Source organism: Bidens hawaiensis, unplaced genomic scaffold (assembly GCF_021521415.1).
Source record: "Bidens hawaiensis isolate Kalapana, Puna unplaced genomic scaffold, B.hawaiensis_p1.1 tig00017468_1, whole genome shotgun sequence".
NCBI classification, from domain to species: Eukaryota; Viridiplantae; Streptophyta; class Magnoliopsida; order Asterales; family Asteraceae; genus Bidens; species Bidens hawaiensis.
The window spans coordinates 538451-560604 of NW_027492644.1; the positions used below are offsets into that span (position 1 = coordinate 538451).

At 38.2% G+C, this 22154-nt stretch overlaps 2 protein-coding genes and 2 pseudogenes across 2 annotated transcripts; 3 read left to right on the plus strand and 1 right to left on the minus strand.

The window, feature by feature from the left end:
• Positions 1 to 3232: 3232 nt before the first annotated feature.
• LOC143554004 (protein ARABIDILLO 1 pseudogene) lies at positions 3233 to 4902 on the plus strand (annotated as a pseudogene).
• A 4991-nt stretch (positions 4903 to 9893) lies between these two features.
• LOC143553988 (protein ARABIDILLO 1 pseudogene) lies at positions 9894 to 11497 on the plus strand (annotated as a pseudogene).
• On the plus strand, positions 11285 to 14038 carry LOC143554005 (protein ARABIDILLO 1-like). The gene is made up of 10 exons (XM_077043874.1): positions 11285 to 11380; positions 11448 to 11528; positions 11599 to 11730; positions 11815 to 11942; positions 12021 to 12108; positions 12239 to 12336; positions 12552 to 12615; positions 12948 to 13120; positions 13487 to 13787; positions 13862 to 14038. Exons 1-10 carry the CDS (start codon positions 11285 to 11287, stop codon positions 14036 to 14038), a joined length of 1338 nt encoding a protein of 445 aa, XP_076899989.1.
• A 5998-nt stretch (positions 14039 to 20036) lies between these two features.
• On the minus strand, positions 20037 to 20522 carry LOC143554007 (uncharacterized). Its single transcript, XM_077043875.1, has one exon. The coding sequence runs from the start codon at positions 20520 to 20522 to the stop codon at positions 20037 to 20039; it is 486 nt and encodes a 161-aa protein (XP_076899990.1).
• Between the last annotated feature and the right edge of the window lie 1632 nt (positions 20523 to 22154).

Sequence of the window (22154 nt, forward strand, 5' to 3'; positions counted from 1 at the left end):
CTTACCAGCTAGCGAAAATCACTAGTAAGCAACCGAGATCTTGGATCTTGTGAGTGTTTGTTATTACCCGAAATGGATAGAAAGGAAGAGTAGGGGGAGAGAGTTGGTGAAATGAAAAAGTTATTGTTTTTCAAAAGGTTGTTTGTAGCATGTGCATGCTTCACCTTTTATAGGTGAAGCTATGCCATGCTTGTTTCTATTATTCACGGCCCAATTGGCTCAATATTACATGGTCTCGGCCCAAACATACAACAAGCAAACCATATAAGCTACCTTGATATATCGTAATTAAAGCAAACAAATGCAAAAGACTAAATTACAAAACGGGCCCCTACACCTTGGGCTGAGCGTGTCGTAACATATTCCAATATCTGACTACCTAAGTACCTAAGTATACACCAAGGCTCAAGTTTGTTTGTATTTATGGGTTAAACGAAGGGAACAACCTCGTCAACAACGTCCACTTTGGTTAAGAATACGTAATTTTAAGTTATTATTCTCACTCAGTTTCGATCTCAAATGCTACATAAGTCTACACATTTATCTACATAATCATCCATTTTCAAATCATCACTCTCGTAAATTTAAAAGAAATTTTCAACATATCAACCCATATGAAGATATTAGTTTCTAGTTTGCAGTGACTATATGATAGATGCATAAGAAACGAATAAAACAAACATACGCTTCTCTTTCATGAGGATAGATAACACAAAATCTCAAGTCAGTAACAAGCGTTCTAAGATACCTATAATAGATCTGAACATGCCGCTATTAGTATCTAATAATGATAAAAAAACATAAATTCAAATAAAGTTCTCTAACGCTCATTACAAAGTTTGACTCCATAGACACCAAGACAATTGTGAAATAGAAAAGTTGAAAAACTTTGATGACTTCCAAGTCCAAGGTCCATTACCAAAGACTTCCATGAATGTTTTCTTAGAAGATAGAGAAAGGAGATCGATTCATGATCTGGGTTGGGTCCATGAGTTATACGTTTCTAAAGACCAACAGAAAATTAAGTTTGTGACTCCCAGTTAGGGCTGTCCAAACTGCTCGCCGCTCGTTCGTCGTCCGCTCGAAAAATGCTCATTCGATTTAGGCTCGGTTTGGAAGTGAGCCGTTTGGCTCGGTTCGGTTTAAAAACAATTCAAGCACGAGCAAAGCCTCGCTCGGTTTGGTTCGGTTCGTTTTGCTCGAATTATTTTTATTTATTAGTTTTATATATAAACTTTATGTATATATATAGAAGTATAATAGTTTTTTAAAGTTTTTAAGATTTCCCTATTTTGTGTTGAATTCAAAGTTCAATTTTAAACCATAGCTGCTCGTTTTATATATGTTTTGTTGTTAACTTTGAGTTTTATACATTTTAAAGGTGAAAGTTTAGATGATTTAGAGTTAAAATTCTTGAATTAATGATATTTTGAAGTTTTAAAAATTTAAAATTGGAAACTTTGTATGAAATCAAGCAAAACCAAACCTAACCAAGCCGCTCGGTTTCAAAACCAAACCAAGTTCAAGCATAAAGATATTGCTCGTTTATTTAAATTCAATCCGCTCGGTTCGGCTCGCTTTCAAACCAAACCAAGTATGAGCATGTCTGCGTTCGGTTCGGTTCGTGAACAGCCCCACTCCCAGTGCGTTAGAAACGCTCTTAAGACGAATCCTTAGGGGTGTTTGGGTGGGCTTCTAAAACTTGCTTATTTGCTATTTGTTTATTGAAAAGCAAAAGGTGTTGGGTAAAGCAACTCAAAAGCTTCAAAGTGAAGCTTTTCAAAAGTTGATTTTGCTTTTCAAAAGTTGATTTTGCTTTTCGAAAAGAAAATAAGCAAAAAAGTAAAATTATAAGCTCACTCAAACACCCCTTACTCTAAAAGGCTCCATTTCCATAAATGAAACCATGTAAATATATAAAATGATGAAATGAAAACGAAACCAAGTAACTGCTAAGAGCCTTAATTACTTCCCTACCTCTTTGAAAATGAAAAGGATAAAACCTGTTTGGTGTTATTGTGCATGATAAAGCAAGTGATTGCTGATTTTGGAAATAGTGTTGGAAAAGGGCTAACTTGATTCAATGCCGGTCAAGGGAATTATCGAGCTGTTTATCATTGTTGCATCAAGTTTCGGTTAAAAGCTATTATATAAAGTCTCAAATCCATCGGTCTCTTTTTTTAGAGGTGAAGTAGATTGGGTTCCTAAAAAGTTAATATGTGGCAGGTAGAGATGGATAGAATCTCAACTCTTGTTGCCCTTTCAAGAAATATTTAGGTGGTTTCGGTGACTTGTAGGCTTTGCAGTGATTACAAGGAAACTGCGACCATATTCTTGCGGGTTGTCACTTTGCTACCTTAGTTTGACAATTTAATTAGTGCCATTTACCTCCAATCTATGCATTACTCCGTTCCTGATTTGCTAAAAATTCAAGAATATAGTAACTTGGGTCATAGAAAACAAGAAAGGATGTCATTTTTGAAAAAAATCGGTTTGCTTGTCCAAGACTATAGTGGATCAAAAACTGATCTTCTCAAAAGCATTGTGTGGAAAGATTGATATAATTTAAAATAGTGATTTGGTTGTTTAGTTTAGTTTCTAAAAATATATAAATAATAAATATATATTAAGAAAACATATATATTAGAAATTTAGAATATATCATTTTCATTGAAATGAACAAGGTGGAACACAAATCTCGACAACAAGTGTTCTTATGATTGAAAGTACAAAAGCCTATGTGGGTCTTTTTAGTTTTTTTTTTCGTTTTCTTCTCATTCTCATCTGACACAATAAATTAAATACCTAGATATTCTCCTACCCTAGCTCACATTTGTGTCCACTTTCATTCTCTCTCTCTCTCTCTCTCTACATCGTATCCACCTCTTTCATTCGCACCGTTCAATCTCTCTCTAAACTACACCATTTTCAGCTTCTTGAACTCGATTCGATCAGATTCGATCATCTAAAGGCTTCTGGTTTCTAGATCGGTGTTGCAAATTATATATAGGTTTTGATCGAAAACCCTCATCGGTGTTGTATTCATTCTCTCTCTAAACCACACCATTTATAGCCTCTTGAACTCGATTCCATCATCTAAAAGCTTCTAGTTTCTAGATCGGTGTTGCACATTATAGGTTCTGATCGAAAACCCTCATCAGGTTTGCGGGATTCGCCAGGTTTCGTTTGATGTTGTTGTATTCATTCTCTCTCTCTCTCTCTCTCTACACCATTTTCAACTTCTTAAACTCAATTCGATCATCTAAAGGCTTCTGGCAATCATTAGATCTGAAATCCTCATCAGGTTTGATGTGTTGTAAGATCTGAAATCTGCTCAATGTATGCGCTTATGTTGTTGTGTACCTGCGTTAGTTCAGTTCGAGTATAGGGCGTTCTTTTATGCTTGCAGAAATTGTGATTAAAGCTCGATTAATGTTGTGAAATGGTGATGAGATTTTGAGGTTCGATTTTGGGTGTTTTTTGTGATTTTGTTATAAGTATTTAGTGTATACTTCTGTGTAGAATCTTTGTCGTAAGATGAATCATAGGGTTAGGAAAAGAACCCAAAAGTTGGATTTATCAGATCATCCCGAAACGGAGAGTGCAGATTGTGATATAGTGAGTGAAGACGCTGGAGGTGTTAATTGGTTTAGGTTGCCTGATGATGTATTAGTTAAGGTTTTTACTCATTTAAGTTATCGTGATCAAGCAAATTTGTCGTCAAGTTGCAAAACCTGGAAATCACTTGGATCTTCGTCGGATTTATGGCAATCATTAGATCTCCGTGCTCACAAAATCCAGTCGGGGCTAATGAATTTTCTGTCTTCAAGGTGCTCAAGTCTAAAGAAACTTAGGTTTAATGGATGCGATACTATGGATTCACTAAGTAATCTTAGAGCCAAAGCTTTGAGAGATTTAAGAGTTGGTTATTGTCGGACGATGACCGATTCAAATCTTGCACACATTGTGTCCCATCACAGGCTTCTTGAAAGCATCGAACTCGGGCCTACTCTATGTGATAACATAACAAGCGAGGGTATAGTCGCTATAGCCTTAGGCTGCCCAAAGCTAAAGAAACTTCGGCTTTTGGGGGTAAGACATATAAATACTGCGGCCATAACTGCTTTGGCTACTCATTGCCCGATTATTCAAGAAATTGGGTTTATCAATTGTGCAACTATCGATGGAGCAGCGGCGTTAGGAAGTGTCGTGTCACTTCATTTTCTTTCGGTTGCGGGGGCCTTACGCTTAGACTGGGATTTGGCTAGTAAATCTTGGTGCAACCTTCCTCATTTAGAAGGCTTAGATGTTTCTAGAACCAATGTGGCTCCAGGGGCTGTTATGAGGTTGATTATGTCCTTACAAAGGTTGAAACTTTTGTGTGCAATTGAATGTCCTTCATTAGAGCTTGTTGCTGATCTTCATACCAAGGCTAAACGTCTCGGTATAACGATGCTTGGTTACTTTAACGACACATTGAAAGAACTATCTCGTATATTTCCCGGCACTTTGTCTGAATGGAGAAACCAGTCGGGGAAGAAAGACGGGATTTTAGATGAGTTTATGATGTGGATTGAATGGATTCTCGCACATGTGTTTTTAGAGATAGCCGGGATTAGACCACCTGGGTTCGAGGATTTTTGGGTCAATCAAGGGATAGATCTCCTGCTCAATTTGTTGCGGAGTTCTCAAGAAGATGTTCAAGAATATGCAGCCACCGGGCTTGGTGAATTCACGGTGGTGGTTAATAATGTAGCGAGGGTTGATGCGGTAATTGTTGAAGCCATCATGAAAGGTGGTGGTGTTGAGCTTCTAGTAGGCCTTGCAACATCATTGACAGAACAGATCCAATATGAAGCAACAAAGGTTGAATCTTTTGTGTTTTCTTGGTTTATTTCTTAGGGCAACTTAATAATATAATTGTTTACTACAGACAATATCAAATCTTTTGGTGGATCCGGCTTTCGCAATGTCTGTTGTGGGGCGTGGTGGAATCAGCATTCTTGCATGATTAACAAAATCTATGCACCTGTGGGTGGCTAAAGAGGCTGCTGGAGGGCTGCGGAATCTTTCTGTCTATGATGAGTATAAGGTTTTTGGTTTTATCATTTGTTAGTCAAGTTTCAAAACTTTGATTCGGTTAAAATCTTTACTAATACGGGTAATCTTGATTAAGGGAGAGATTGCTGATACTGGTGCCATTAAAGGTTTAGTTGGCTTAATCTTGAACTGGCGTGGTTCCTACAGTAGTTGAACTCTGGTACGTGTCCTGAATTTGTGTCGCGTGTTACATATGAGGAAATTGTATGTTACAAAATATTTTGCTTTTTAGGAACTGGTGACGGGCGCACTTGCCACTTTGGCAACCGATCATAAGTGTGCCATAGAAATTGCTGCAGCTGGTGGTATAAATGCTTTAGATACGATCGTTCGCTATAGCGATCGCGTGAACGCGCGAGAACAGGTAATATCAGAATAATATTAAGTCTGCTGGTAAAAGAACAAGTTAATTAATGTCTAAAGTGAAATAAGTAACAAAACATGATATCTTATTTTGGTATAGGCAATTCGAGTATTGGCTAATTTATTAGAGGATGATACAAATCGAGAACACGTTGCGTTAGCTGGTGGTGTTGAATCCTTGGTATGATATTTTATCCATTGATCACTTTGACTCCTGGTACCTTTGTTTATTGAACATTTTGGTTGTATTGAAGATATATGCAAAATCCTACACTTCATTCGTTTAAATTTGACCGAAATCGGTTGTATCATTATTAGTATGATTTATTGTTTCATTACAGGTTGCTCTTGCGAAAACGCGTATATATAATTATCCAGATCTTCAAGTGAGAGTGGCGGATGCTCTATGTGCCCTGTCGGCCGCTTCAGAAGCCAATAGGTATATGCAAGTATTAACCCTTCACATTTCTATATAAAACTTACAATGACAACTTTTGATGTAACTATATATACCTTAACTCACTAAGTATTTAAGTAACCATTTGTATCCTACAAGTATCCAAAAAATGATTAAAAAACTATATACTATGTTTAGATTTGTATATGATCTCACAATTGCAGAAAAATCTATTAAATTATAATTTGTTTCATTTCTACTAGTATTGCAATTGGACGACAGGGGGGCATCACCTCGCTCGTTAGGATGGCAATGATATCTCAAAGAGAAGTGAGTCGCGGTTTCTCTTTTTAGATTCTGTAAAGGCTTATGTTTTTGTTACTTTTACTCTTTAAGAAACTCACTTCTTGTTTAAGTTTGATATGAAAAATAATTTGTCATTTTATAAATATAAGCATTTAAATATTGCTATAAAATATTAGGACGTCCAATCGATGGCTGCTGGGGCTCTTTGGAGTCTAGCATTCAACCCAGGAAACGCTATGCGAATAGTGAACGAATATCGGGGCACTGGGTTCTTGCTTCATATTTGTTTCACAGGGTGCAAAAGGGATCGTTTCACGGCTGCTTTAGCTTTTGCATACATGTTTGATGGCAGGTAAAATCCTGATGTTATATATTTCTTGAGGATTTTTTTTTTGTCAAATTTCTTTATTGTTTGTTTCATCTTGTACACAGACTGGAAGAATATTCTCGGGTAGCAGAAGGCGGTTTAAGGACTATTGAATTTCTAAGAACTAGAATGATACCAATCTTGGAGGACACTGAACTTGTTCTGAAGTACCATTTTGACCTACATGTATTTACCGGTGTCTCTTTATCATCGGCTGCTGCTCAGTTGGCACAAGTAGCGGAATCTGCTCACATTGTTGAATTGAAGTAGGTCAACTGCAATGCAAGCAAGCCCAAATTGAACGGTTTGTATCGATGTTGCGTCACAAGTCTCCAGTGCTAAAATCGTGGGCTGCATTTGCTCTTTTTCAGGTCAAACTCAACATTCCTCTTATTGTAAGAAAACTAAATTTTAGCAGATTCTGATTATAAATAAAATTACAGTTTACTGTTCCGGGTGGGCGGTATGCACACCACCATGTGAACCTGTTGGAAGAGTTGGGTGCATCGCGTATTCTTAGGGTCACCGCTGCTGCAACTTCTGGTCCGCTAGAAGCGAGGGTATTGGCAAAAATTGTGCTTGTTTTGAGTGTTGTTTGTTTTTGAAAAACTTCATCTTTTTCTAAACTGCTTAGTGTTCAAGATCATAGTTGCATGGGTTTTAGTCTTGTGAAGTTGTAATGTTTTGGGTTTGACTTAGACTACATTTTAAGCTTTGAATTTCTTGTGGTATGCATAAACAAACATAACTAGTTGATGGAAGCCGTATAGTGCAATAGTGACATTATTGATGTGGTTAAGTATGTAGAGAGAAGTGCATCAAGTTACGGTGAATTCTTTTTCAATATAGGAAATTTTAGAAGAGTGAAATGGTTTCTAGGAGAGAGAAATGGTTGTAATCGTTTCTAGGAGATTCACTATTTGAAATGGCGGATCTCAAATTATATATAGGGTATGTTAGTTTATGTCTGGTGAGTTGGAAAATTAGCTGGTGTTTCGCCATTTGAAATTGATGAATGTGGTACATTTTCTGTGTGTTCCGCCATGTTAAATGGCGGATGCCACTTTGTCTGGCGGTTCACGATACCCAAAAGTAGTTTGCCCCTGTATGTCAAAATGCCTTTAGACAAACATTTGTCATTCGAAATGACAAGTGTCACCAGGATATCCGCCATTTCAAGTGGCAAGTGTGAACATTATTTGCCATATTGCCTTTTGATTAACTCCAGTGTCTTATTTTTCTTTTTTTATATTTGTTGTATTAATATGTTTTTACTTATATTTTATTTTTAAAAACTATAATATTTAGAAAAAAATATAATTAATTATTAAAAAATAATTTGTATATCCTTCACTTATGGCCTAGTGTAGAGCCAATTTTGTGTATTTAGTCATGTATTATTCCAGAAACATAAGCGTGTTTGTAATAATTTGCTTATTTGTATATTTGGGTCCGATGTCATATGTTTAAGCCCATTGAGCCGTTTTAATGGAAACCTAGTATGGCATGTTCTCACCTATATAAAGTGAGACATGCACATACTAGAGACAACCTTTTACAAAACAACTATCTTATTCAAGTGGAGGTTTAAAAACTACATAAGAATGATGATACTACTCTCCTCAGGTCAATTCAAATTGGACCTCATTTACTCAAACCCCCGATGGACCTATTGACACTCCCGTTGAAGCCTACGAGGATGAGGACAAGAAGCTCATTCAAGAAGATGAAAAAGCTTATGGAATTCCCAGTGTCTGTCTGTCAGCTGAAATTGCCCAAACTTTAAGAGAAGAAACCTCCGCCAAAGGAATCTGGGACGCTATGGTTGAAAGTTTGAAGGAACCTTAAAATGAGAAATAGTCAAAAGGAAATGTTAAAAGGAGAGTTCAACATGTTCAATCACATTTAAGGTGAAACTGTGGAAACACTCTGTAGGGCCAAATTATGTGACTTGCGATATCAATATGATGAAACTCGTTAAATATAATTGGTTAAGTAAATAATTAAAGTGGACGTGAATTCCGGATCCGAGACGAGATCTTCGACACGTGTTTAACTTCAACGGGAAAACTTCTAGAATGTTAGGATTTTGTATTCAGCTATAAATAGGAAACTTGTTTTCTATTTGATTGTGTGTTTGTATGGTGTAAATCATCCACTCAAGGAGAGCTCACCTTGGGTGGGTCGGTTCTTGTTTAATGTTATTAACATTTTAACCGACAACGAGATCGTTCACTTATATTATATCTATATATTATCTTCTGTTCGGTCGTTTAATTTACCGCACCCGTCTCGACAGTTTGTATCAAGAGCAAAACCGTTCGAGTTGTCGTTTGAAACCTACGGTTAGGAACCGGCCGGTTTGGACTAATTTCTAGACAAGAACCTTTTAGGCTTTTGTTTCTCATTTCAATAAACAAAACCATATATGAATAAGATCCATTCCAAAAATATATACATTACAAATTTATAATCCATTAAAAAAACAAATTTACAAATTGTTTTCATCAAAAAAGAACAAAGTTGGAAAACAAAACGAATGTTTTGTTATGATTGAAAGTACAAAAGCCCACGTTGGTTCTAATTCTCATACAATATTAAATAACCTACATTCTCTCCTACCCTACCTCACACTTTCATTTTCATTCTCTCTCTCTACACCGTTTCCACCTCTTTCATTCTCACAGCTCTTTCTCTCTCTAAACTACACCATTTTCAGCTTCTTTAACTCAATTCGATCATCTAATGACTTCTGGTTTCTAGATCGGTGTTGCAAGTTATATGTTTTGATCGAAACCCTCATCAAAAGTTTGCTAAATTCTCCAGCTTTCGTTTGATGTTGTTGTATTCATTCTCTTTCTCTCTAAACCACACCATTTTCAGCTTCTTGAACTCGATTCGATCTTCTAAAGGCTTAAGTTTATAGGTTTTGATCTAAAACCCTCATCAGGTTTCACACCATAATCAGCTTCTTGAGCGAATCCGATCTTCTAATGTTTTTGATTCTTGATTGGTGCTGTAAGTTATAGGTTTTGATCGAAAATCCTCTTCAGGTTTCACACCATTTTCAGCTTTTGAAATCAGTCCGATCTTCCAAAGCTTTTGATTCTCAATCGGTGTTGCAAATTATAAGTGTTGATTGAAAACCCTAATCAGGTTTGCGATGTGTCGTAAGATCTGATATCGGCTTAATGAACGCGCTTATGGTGTTGTGTACCTGTGTTAGTTCAGTTCAATCATATGGCATTATTTTATGCATAATTTGGTGCCATTGTATGTTGTGAATTGTTGACGATTTTGAGGTTCAATTTTGGGTGTTTTTTGTAAACTGGTTCAAGGGTTTGTATATTTCTGTTGTAAGATGAATCGTAGGGTCAGAAAAAGACCCCAAAAGTTGGATTTATCAGATCAACCCGAAACGGAGGGTGCAGAATGTTTAAAAGTGAATGAAGATGGACTTGTTAACTGGAATAGATTGCCAGATGATATTATAATTAAGGTTTTTGCTTGCTTGAATTATCGTGATCGAGCCAATTTGTCATCAACATGCAAAAGCTGGAGATGTCTTGGATCATCACGAGGTCTATGGAAATCATTAGATCTCCGTTGGAGCAAAGTGCAGCCTCAAGGTGCTCGTTGCTCACATATCCAAGAACTTCGGTTTAAGGGGTCGGTTGATACCTATCTCCTAAGTAACCTTGAGGCAGAAAACTTGAGAGGATTAAGTGGTGAAAACTGTCAAGTAATAACCGATTTAACTCTTGCCATAGTCGTGGACCGTCACAAGCTTCTTGAAAGCATCCAACTCGGTCCTGACTTTTGTGAAAGGATTACAGGCGATGGAATAGCTATAATAGCTGATCGCTGCCATAAGCTAAAAAGCCTTAGGCTTTCTGGGGTCTCCAATGTCACTACTGAGGCCATAACTGCATTAGCTGATCAGTGCAAGGACCTTCAAGAAATTGCGTTTGTTGATTGTGCAAATATCGATGAAGTGGCGTTAGGAAAGGTCTTGTCACTTCGTTTTCTGTCGGTTGCGGGGACTACAAACATAAACTGGGATTCGGCGTGTGATACTTGGTGCAATCTTCGGTATTTAAAAGGTTTAGATGTTTCAAGAACTGATGTGGCTTCGGAGGCTGCTACGAAGTTAATTTCTTCATTAAAAAGTTTGAAACTTTTGTGTGCGTTTCTTTGCCCGTCATTGGAGGAAGACACCGCTCTTCATACCAAGGCTGATCGTCTTGGTATAACGATGCTCGGTTTCTTTAACAACAAGTTTATAGAACTATCGCATTTGAGAAATAGGTCGAAGAAAGACGAGATTTTGGCTGAGTTTATGACTTGGGCTGAATGGAATCTTTCACAGGCACTTTTACGGTTAGCTGAGGTTAACCCAACCAGGCTCGATGAGTTGGTGGTTCTTTTACTAAATCTATTGCAGAGTTCTCAAGAAGATGTTCAAGAATGTGCAGCTATCGGGCTTGCAAATGTTGATGTGGCGCGCGCTGGTGCTGTCATGTATGGTCGCGTAGTTGAGCTTCTTTTACGACTTGCAACGTCTTGGAAAGATGGGATTCAATGCGCAGCAATAAAGGTTGAGTATTTTGTGATTTCTTGATTTAGTAATCATAAAAAAGAGTATTTATGGAATTATGGCAATCTAATCAAATAATTGTTTCTTGTAGGCACTCGCAAACCTTTCAGGAAATCCGGATTTTGCAAACTCGGTGGCAGCAAGTGGCGGCATCATGATTTTTGCAAGCTTAGCAAAATCTAGGAACAGATGGGTAGCTGAAGAGGCAGCTTTTGGGCTTCAGAATCTTGCTGAATGGGATGAGCATAAGGTTTCTCAATTTTCAAAGCTTTTGATTTTCAATTTTATATCTACTAATACAAATAATCTTGATTAAGGGGGCTATTGCTGAATCCGGTGCCATCATAACTTTAGTCGACTTAATCTTCAAATGGCCTAGAGGCGGTGATGAACTTATGGTAATCGTCTTGATTTTATGTCACGTGTTACAAATGAGAAAATTATTTATCAAAAGTTTTTTTTTTTTAGGAACGAGCGGCGGGTGCACTTGCCCATATGGCAAGCAATGATAAGTGTGCCATTGAAGTTGCAGCAGTGGGTGGTATCAAGGCTTTAGTAATGCTTGCTCGTGTTAGCAAGGACGAACGTGTACAAGTACAGGTAATGATATGATATTTTACCTGATTTGAGCGATATTATTTAATATGTTATGTTATATCTTATTTTGTGGTTATTATGGTAAAGGTGGCTGCGGCATTGGCTAATTTAACGGCTTATGGCGATAGCAACACTTTAAATGCTGCAGTGGGACAAGAAGATGGAGCTATTGATGCACTCGTTCTACTTATTCGTTCTGAAAACGAAGCTGTCTGGTTGGTTTTTGATTATTACAGTTATCGAGTTTTGATTATTAAATATTAATATAAACTTTTTAATCTGTTTCTCCACAGCCAAGAAGCGCTTTCAGCATTGTCGAATTTATTATCTGATGACAGAAACCTAGAGCAGATTGTATTAGTTGAGGGTGTTGAAGCGTTGGTATGACGTTTTATCTTTGTTTATTGCACATTACGGTTGTAACTTGTATTGAACATTATATGCAAAATCCTACATTCATTTAGCCTTTTCGATGAATATGGTTATTAAATAAACAACATTATCATTACAGGTTTCTCTTGCACGAAGGTGTACAACGTCCGCTAATGCATATCTTCAAAAGATAGTGGCTAGAACTCTATGGACCTTATCGGCTTCAGAAGCTAACAGGTACATGCAAACATTAACTCTTCACACTCCTATAAAATCTTAAAAACTCACTTATGATCGAACTATTACTTTCAGTTAAAGCATCAATCCATTTTCCCCTTTGAAACTATAACATAACTCTCTATTAAACAATATGCAACTTTCTGTATGATCTTTAGATTTATATTTCAGTTACAGAAAATCTATTAAACCATATTCTGTTTTATTTCTACTAGCATTACAATTGGACGAGAGGGGGGCGTTACAGCGCTCATAAGACTTGCACGATCTACGACAGAAGTAAGTGGCTGTTTCTATTTTTGGTTTCAATTAACGCTTTCGATGCTTTATATCGTTATTTTTTGAAATTCTGTTACACTTTAGCTTTCATTCTTTTTATGTTTTGTTATTCATTGGCAATACCAAAAAAATATATGTAGTTAGCGAGATTACATGTATGTAACCTTGGGAGCTACTTAAACGCACGCACGCTAACCTTTTATTTAAAGAAATGAAAAGAATATTGCAAAAGAAATCCTGTTTGAAGTAGTTGTCTCGGGTTTTTGCAATAACGAGGAGTTCAATTCATCATCTTAATTATAAATTAATAAAATATTGTTATAAAATATCAGGATGTCGAAGAGGCTGCAGCTGAGGCCCTTCTGCGTCTAACATTCAACCCGAGAAACGCTCTGCGAATAGTGGAAGATGGGAGCGTTATGGACTTGTATAAACTTAAATCATGCGAGTCTGAGAAGGCTCGTTTCATGATTGCTTTAGTTTGCGCATACATGTGTGATGGGAGGTAAATCTTTAACTAATTAATTATCTTGAATTGAGCTATATATATACTCCCTCCGTCCCATTAAGACTGTCCACATTTCATTTTTTATTTGTCTCACTACAGATGTCCACTTTCAAAATTTATTAGTCAATTTCCAAGTTTACCCTTAAATAAACACAACTAACGTTAATAAACAATATTGATGGACCCAATTTTCAAGGGCATTATTGTCATTTGGTATGCAAAGAAAACAATAATTTAATCTACCTTAAACTTTGTGTTTTCAAACTAAGACACTATGACCGGGACGGAGGGAGTATATATTTTTTTTTGTTAATTTTAATTTGTTCTCAAATATTCTATATTGTTTTGCTATCTTGTACATAGAATGGATGAATATGCTCGGGTAGCAGAAGGTGCTCCAAACAGTTCTGACTTAGAAATGGCAAAGATAGCAGCCTCGAGTTACATTTCACCAGTTTTCATGTGGACCTTTGTTGACCGACGAGCGTTTTCAGGTATCTCTTTATCCACAGCTTCTGCACAGGTGGCACAAATAGCGAAATCTGCCCATATTGCTGAAGCGTGTGATTTGCGATGTAACCAAGCTGAAATTGAACGGATTCTGTCCATGTTGCGTAATAAGCGTCCGGCGCTCATATCATGTGCTGCGTTCGCTCTTTTCCAGGTCCAACTCGAGTTTACTCTCTTTTAATAACAAATATATTTTTTTTAAACATATTCTAGTTATAAATTTTACAGTTTACTGTTCCGGGTGGGCGATATGCACGCGAACATGTGAACCTGTTGCGAGACTTGGGTGCACTACGTGTTCTTAGGCATGCTGCCGCTGCAGCTGCGGGTCCACTGGAAGCGAAGATATTTTCAAAGCTAGTGCTCAGGAACCTGGAACACCAAGACACAGAGTCTTCAGCATAGATCAAACTTAGAAAGTAATAAATTGGCAATCTGAATTGAATGCCAACAGTTAATACAGTTTTTATGTTCTGAATGCTTCTTTCATAGTCTGTTTGTTTTGAGTTTTGTTATACATGAACATCATAATCTTTTAGCAAAAAATTAATCCAATTTCTTGATGAATGATTAATAATTGATGTGTACTTTATCTAATTTTAACGACAGATACTTTCAAATTATACATAACGATACCTTTGTTTTCAGTAGGATCGGTTTTGCCATTCAAAAGGGGGTGGCAGCGCAGCTTGTTGCCCGCTTATGTGCCTCTCTGTTGTAATTGGATCCTTTTTTTTAGTTAAATGATCTTTTTTCTTAAAAAAAAGTTTAACAACAAATTTCATAATTTGGTAAAAAATTCAAAAGTTGAAGGTGTTTAATGTTATTTTCTTTTTATTCCAAATTTAGCGAGACCATCAATGTTTGTATAAACATTCATGTAGACACATAGTTATTGTATTCAACAGAACAAGAGTTATCGAATGAGAAGACAACCAACTTTCGTGTTATAGCATGCAACGACAACTAAGAAAAACAATGACGACATATCCTTACATGACTAGCAATTGCTTAGCAATTTCAACATGTCCGCATCACCATATATTCTTGCAAGATTAGTAAATTAAATTTATGAATAGATTGGTGGCTAATAAGGACATTGGTGGGCTTTATCTTCTCAACCTTCAAACTTTATATTTGATTCTTCCATTGTACTTCTTGGTTCTATCAAGATTATATCCTTCAAATGCATTATGATATATCTTAGCACAGTTTATAACAAGTCATTTAATTATTTAAATATTGCTATAAAACATCAGGAGACTGTTCATGCGACTGCTGTTGGGCCCTTTGGAGTCTAGCGCTCAACCGGCCCCAGAAGGCTCTACAAATAGTGGAAGATAGAGGCATAATGGTCTTGTTTAATCTTTCATCATCTGCGTCGAAAATGGCTGTGTCATAGATGCTTTAGCTTTCGCGTACATGTTTGATGGTAGGTGAATTATTAAGGAATTATGTTGAATTAACTTATATATTTCTTGTTAACTTTTGTGGTAAAAGTTTCTATATTAGCTTGAAGTACATTGAAACTTTTGTGTTGACTTTTGTTGACCTAAAAGCGTTTTCTGCTCCTTTAACATCGGCTAATTCTGCACTTTTGGGCATTGGCGCAAGCAGCCAAATCAGCCAGTATTGTTGAAGTAGGCCGGTATATTGTGATGCAACCAATCTGAAATTAGACGGTTTGTATCCATGTTGCGTAGTAAGTGTTCGGTGCTCAGATCGCGAGCTGCATTTGCTCTTCTTCAGGTCAGACTCGACTTTTTCTATTTTTAGTTATAATAAATAAATAATATAAAAAAACTAGATTTTAATGAATTATGACTATAAACTTTATAGTTGCAAGAATTGGATGCCCCACGTGTTGTTAGGGATGCCATGGCCGCAAATGCAGTCCACTAGAAGCTAAGATAATTGCATGGATTGTGCTTAGGAACCTGGAGCACCAACAAACATTTAATTGTCTAGTTATTCTGTATGTGGTGATCTAACGGCAAAAAGTTACCGTCAGCTGACTTAACCTAGCCATAAGAAGCCCTTAAATGCCTCTAAGTTATCTCCAGTTCATGGGAAACCCCACACGCCCGAAAGCCCACCGGTGATAAAACCCGGACAGCCTCAGTATCGAACTGGAGATCACAAAGATCACAGTCTTCCTTAATTAATAAGATTGACCCAACAACTAGAACCGACCGCACCTTCCCGACCCATAGCTCGGGTTCGGGAATAAACTACAAAATACCTCACACAACTTTTATAGTTCGTTGCAATTTCATATTTGATCCGATTTATTTTAGACCAAAAGTTTTAAATGTATTGTTTTTAATTATAATCTTAAAAACATATATAAAGCCATCTATTTGAAAGTAATCAATATTGCTTGCCTTCAAATGAGAGATTACACCCAAATAAATAGAATAGTTGCCTATCAACCTATGCACTATTTTAGGAGACTAAATCAAGATATAAATGACAATATATAATACTAAAATATATGTTACTAATATTCCTCCTCAGCTTGAGCGTGCAAAAGATGAAACGTTCAAGCTGTTTCGAAACGATTCAAATAATTTTCTTGGAAGGCCCTTAGTGAAAATATCCGCATATTGGAACTCGGACGGCACGCGAAGAACTTGAATGTGACCAATTTGAACCTTTTCTCTCACGAAGTGTATATCCATTTCAACATGTTTGGTGCGCTGATGTTGAACAGGATTCTCGGCAAGATAGACTGCAGAAACGTTGTCACAATAAACGATTGTGGCTCTAGTGACCGGAGTTCCAAGTTCGAGAAGTAAGTTGCGGATCCAAGTAGCTTAAGCGACAGCGTTTGCTACCCCCCGGTATTCAGCTTCAGCGCTGGATCTGGATATAGTCGGTTGACGTTTGAAAGACCATGAGATAAGATTATCCCCGAGGTAAATACAGTAGCCCGAGGTGGATCGACGTGTATCCGGGCAACCACCCCAATCAGCATCCGAGTAGGCCACGAGAGAAAATTTTGGTGAAGCCGAGATCCGAATTCCATAGTCAACTGTCCCATGAATATATCGTAAAACCCGTTTCATGAACAACAAGTGAGAGTCCTGGGGAGCATGCATAAATAAAGAAATCTACTGAACTGCGTAGGAGATGTCGGGCCGTGTGAATGTCAAATACTGAAGAGCCCCGGCCATGCTTCGATAAAAGGAACCATCAGCCGATAATTCCCCCTCGGTCTCACTAAGTTTGGATTTTGTATCAACGGGAGTGTTGCACGGTTTACACGCCGTCATGGAAGCTCGATGAAGGATGTCACGTGCATACTGTGCTTGAGACAAAAATAGGTCGCCACGGTCAGAAATGGTGTAAGGGACCGAGATCCGTCATGGCAAACTCTGTGGATAGGCGTGAAATAATGTTACCGATCAGATTCGGGTGAGAGCCGGTAAGAATGATGTCATCAACATATAGGAGTAAGTAAGCTGTTTGACCCCATGTTGATATATAAATAAAGATGTATCAGTTAGACTCCCCCGAAATCCCAATGATAGAGCAAATGAGGAGAACCGCTGGTACCAAGCCCGAGGTTCCTGTTTTAAACCATAAAGAGATTTCTGAAGGAGACACACATGGTGCGGGTTAACCGGGTCAACAAAACCCGGTGGTTGTTGCATGTATACGGTTTCCTGTAGAGAGACATGAAGAAAAGCATTTTTGACATCAAGTTGTCTAATGTCCCATTTACGAGTGGTGGCAAGAGCAAGAACCGTGCGGATGGTAGCCGGTTTAACAACATGACTGAAGGTTTCGGTACAGTCAATGCCGACGGTTTTGGATGTTCCGTTACATACCAGTCGTGCTTTATATCTGTCGAGGGAACCATCCTGATTGAACTTGTGTTTAAATAAACACATAGATCGGATAACCGGCCGATTTGCTGGTCGCGGAACCATTTCCCATGTACTATTTTCTTTTAATGCACTAAATTCGTTGTTCATGGCACGTAATCAATTAGGATCCGACAAGGCTTTTATATAAGTGGTAGGGACCGGGAAGATGTTCATTGTGGCAGCAAGGTTGTATCTGGGGTTAGGACGATGGAGACCGGATTTTGCTCGAGTTTGCATGGGGTGAGTATTTTGGGAGGTGGGAGGTTGGTTTGAGGTCTGCGGTGGGATTGAGGGTGTGTCAGTAGGTGTTTGAAATAGAGGGACGGTCTGTGTTGTGTCTGTTGGTGGGTGTGGGCTGGTGTTTGGGGCTGGGGTGGTTGGAGGGGCCGGGTTAGGAGGTGGTGGGTCGGTGAGGTGAAGGTTGGGTTCTGTTTGGAGTTGGGTTTTTGTTGTAAGAGGGATGGAAGGTATGATGAGTGAGAGGGGAGTCGTCAAGGAAGGAGTAAGTGGTGGGTGAGGTGTTGGTGAGGTTAGTGAACGAGAACGAGGTTTCGTTGAATGTGACATGTCGGGAAATATGGACGCGACCGATGACGGGGTCGTAGCACCGATACCCACGAAAATCTGCGGGGTATCCAAGGAAGATGCAACGGACCGATCTTGGGGCAAGTCTATGAGGTTGAATGGCGGAGAGAGTTGGGTAGCACTTGCACCCGAACACCCATAGGTGATCATAAGTCGGGTGGCGAATGTAGAGAGCAAAAATGGGAGGTTGAAAGTGGAGACGCCTAGAGGGTAAAATATTATGAAGGTAAGTGGCCGTGTGTAACGCTTCGACCCAAAAAGCGGAAGGAATGTAAGCATGAACGAGGAGTGCACGAATGATGTCACTTAGGCGGCGTATCATGCGCTCGGATTTGCCATTTTGTTGCGAGGTTTGATGGCAAGAGAAGCGAAACACGAGACCATTGGACTGGGCAAATTGTTTAAATGCATGGTTATCAAATTCCCCCCCCCCCCCCCCCCAAGGTCACACTGGAATGTTTTGATCGATGTATTAAATTGTGTTTGGATAAGTTTATGAAATTTGCAAAAAGTAGGAAAAGTGTCGGATTTATATTTAAGCGGATAAACCCAAACATATTGTGTGTAATTGTCGATCAAAACCATATAGTATTTATAACCAGAATTACTTAGGACGGGTGAAGTCCATAAGTCACAATGTATAATGTCAAAAGGACGAAAAGTAATGGAAAGTGAATCATTAAAAGGTAACCGTTTACTATTCGCAACATGACAAGAGGAATAAAAAAATGACTTTGTAGTCTTATTACAATTAATAATAAGAAAACGACTAAGATAATCTAGCACGTTCGCGCCGGGATGTCCATGCCGGTCATGCCAGGGGGTGGTAATTGAGGAAGACAGCAAAGCAAAGGCCGGGGGGTGAACGGATAGAGGTCACCGGTGCTATTGTGACGGGAAAGGGGGCGTCCATCCTTGAGGTCCTTCAAAGTAAAACCAAAAGGGTCAAATTTAACAGAAACTTGATTGTCAATAGTAAACTTACGAACATATAAAAGGTCTTTAATAACTTGGTGTGAGTGAATGATTTGGTTTAGTTGGTAGGTTTTATTCGGTAGGGTATAAAAGCCGTTGCCGGAGCCATTGATTAATAGGCGTTAGCCATTACCAACAAAGATAGGATTAGAAGAAACAGACAAGGGAGAAGAAATTTTACCCGAATCAGATGTGAGATGAGAGGAGGCGCCGGTGTCCATGTACCAGTTGGGGTCTCGAGAGTTCAATTGCATGTTGTTTAGAGCCGCACCGATGTCACTTGGGCTGAGGCCATTAAATGCAGGGGCCGGGGCATGTTGCGATGGACCGGCAAAGTGGGATTGGGGCGGTTGAGACGGGTGTTGTTGGTAGTGGGCTGTGTTTTGGCTAAATTGGGTGGGAGAGGCTGGTGGGTAAGGTGCGGACGGATAAGGAGTAGGCGGGACTGAACCGTGAGTGTTGTTATGGGACTGGATGGGTTGGTTATATGGATATGTAGATTGAATATTGGGCTGTTGGTTAGGGTAGGTTGTATGGTTGGGCTGAAAAGTATTTTGGTGTGGAGGGTGCCCGTACGAGCCTCGACCATTGCTGTTGTTGTTTCTGCCCCCGCGCCCCCGGTTGCCCTGACCTCCTCGACCCATTCGATAGTTGAAGTTCGGGTCATAATTGTTGCCGCGATAATTGCTCCCTGGGTAGGTTTTCCCGAAACCCGCATTAGATTGTGTCGGGTCCGGTTTTCTTTGACCATGGGCAGTGTATAAAACGGAGTCACCATGAGTGCTAGCAGAGAGCTCGTTTCTGGCCGATAGTCTACGCATCTCCAGGTCAATGATGGTGCGGGCTTCATTCCACGATGGTGTTCCCGAATTAATTATCGTACCAATGGTGTCTAGTTCTTTGGGAAGACCGTTAACCAGTTGAATGATGAGAGAAGATTCGTCAACCAGTTTGCCGACGTCCGCAAGTTGTCAGCTGATGTCTTTAAGCTTCTGACAGTAAGCATCCATTGACGCGCAGTCTTTGAGAGTGTTGTGAGTGAACTCGTGGAGAAGAGCTGCCGCACGAGCCTTCTTGTTGCTTAAGAAGACATCTTCGATCTGGGTCCAGGCTTCTCGTGCCGGGATATCGTTTTCAAGAACACGATCAAGGATGTCATCAGATATGGTACTGAAGATCCATTGAAGGATGAGTGCATCTAGCTCCAACCATTCGGCATATGTGGGATCGGTGATGGCGGGAGGTGGTGTGCCATCGATATGGTGAAGAACTTTGTAGGCTTTAAGGTGGAGTTTAAAAGGTTTCACCCATGATGAATAGGTTGTGGTTTTGCCATCAAGTGTATGGATTTTTGATTGGATATTGGTGAAGCTGTAGGCTGGGTGAATGGATGGTTTGTTTTGGGTGTTGCTTTTGCTACCGGAGGATGACGAGTCATCTCCATCTTCTCCAGCCATGGCGGCGGTGGTGGAAAAATTTTGTTGGTGGTTTAACCTAGGCTCTGATTACCATGAAAATAACCAATATTGCTTGCCTTCAAATGAGAGATTACACCCAAATAAATAGAATAGTTGCCTAACAATCTAGGCACTATTTTAGGAGACTAAATCAAGATATAAATGACAATATATAATACTAAAATATATGTTACTAATACTATTGTGGTAAGGCTTGAAGAAAAAAAACCACGGCCATAGATAGGTGACAATCCCCCCCCCCCCCTTTCTGGTCGTGCCCTTACGTGACAGTGTTTTGTAAAGGTGGATAAAAGAATTGGTTTAACCGAACCAACCTAAAAACCAAACCAAACCAAAACTGAACCGGTTTTAAACAGATTATGTAAAAACCAATTTATAACCGATTAAACCGTATGTAAGGAACCGGTTTGTAATTTTTTCTGCCAGGCACCGGCCAAAACTAGCCAAAAACAGGCCAAAACCCAAACCGAAACTGATCAAACTTAGTCAAGAAACCGATTTCAGCCCAAATCAAAACTAATAATTAACCAGTTTTGACTTTTGTTGACCAACCCCGGTTTCAACCCAAACTTTTTCTTTTTTTTTAAATTGATTAGTGTATTCCAATTTCTAAACAACATACGGAAAAGCTAAATTAGTTTTCATTTAGTTTTCACACAATCACACCACGTGCTTTCTAAAAATTATTTACTATATTTGGACACTTTCGATTTGACAAATATGGGGTAACATGTGTCTTCTATTTTATTGTCATTTTCCTTCTAGTCTTTGTCACGTGTCAACCTCATGTGATTTTCTATCATTTTTATTTACACCTTTTATTTTACATGTGAGTCTATATGTCATTAGTTATCTATATACACATATAATAGTATTAATAGTTAATATTTATAATAATAAGATAATATTTCTAATGTGCCTTAATCAATCATACAGTAAAAGATATGCTTTTGGAATTTGGACATTTTGATTTGATAACTTATTTATTTTGAGTCAATATAATATTTTTATACATATTAGTGTTATTTACCTGTGAACTAAGATTTGGTATCTTATATTTAATTGGTGTTTGGATATATCTTTTATATATAACTAATAAAACAAAATAACATGATGGTTTCTTTTCTTAAAATCAATAATAAGGTGCAAGCTTATACTATATTCAAGCTTCTATGTTTGTCACTAATATGCGTTCAATTTAAAAATTTTAATTTCCATGTGTTTCTACTATTATTAAAAGAAAAAAACAAAAACAAAAAAAAAACAAAAACAAAAAAAAACAAAACCTTACTTATTTACTTACCACAAAGCATGGTTGCAAAAGTCGCAAGGCGCTTCCAGGGCGGTTGATTGGGGAGTTGCGAGTACTCGGTCTAGGCGGAGAGTACTCGAGGAGTACTCGGACGTGGTAAATTATAAAGAAACTAATTTTTAGGAACTTATATATATGTCAAATATTATAAATCTACTAATATTTATAACAATATACGTGAATATCAATATAAATAAAAAAAGAAACATCTTTAAATACTAATGTATCTAAAATTGGAAAACGACTAATTAAAAAAATGATAGTCGTTCTTTGATGTTATCGAAATATGAATTATGTTT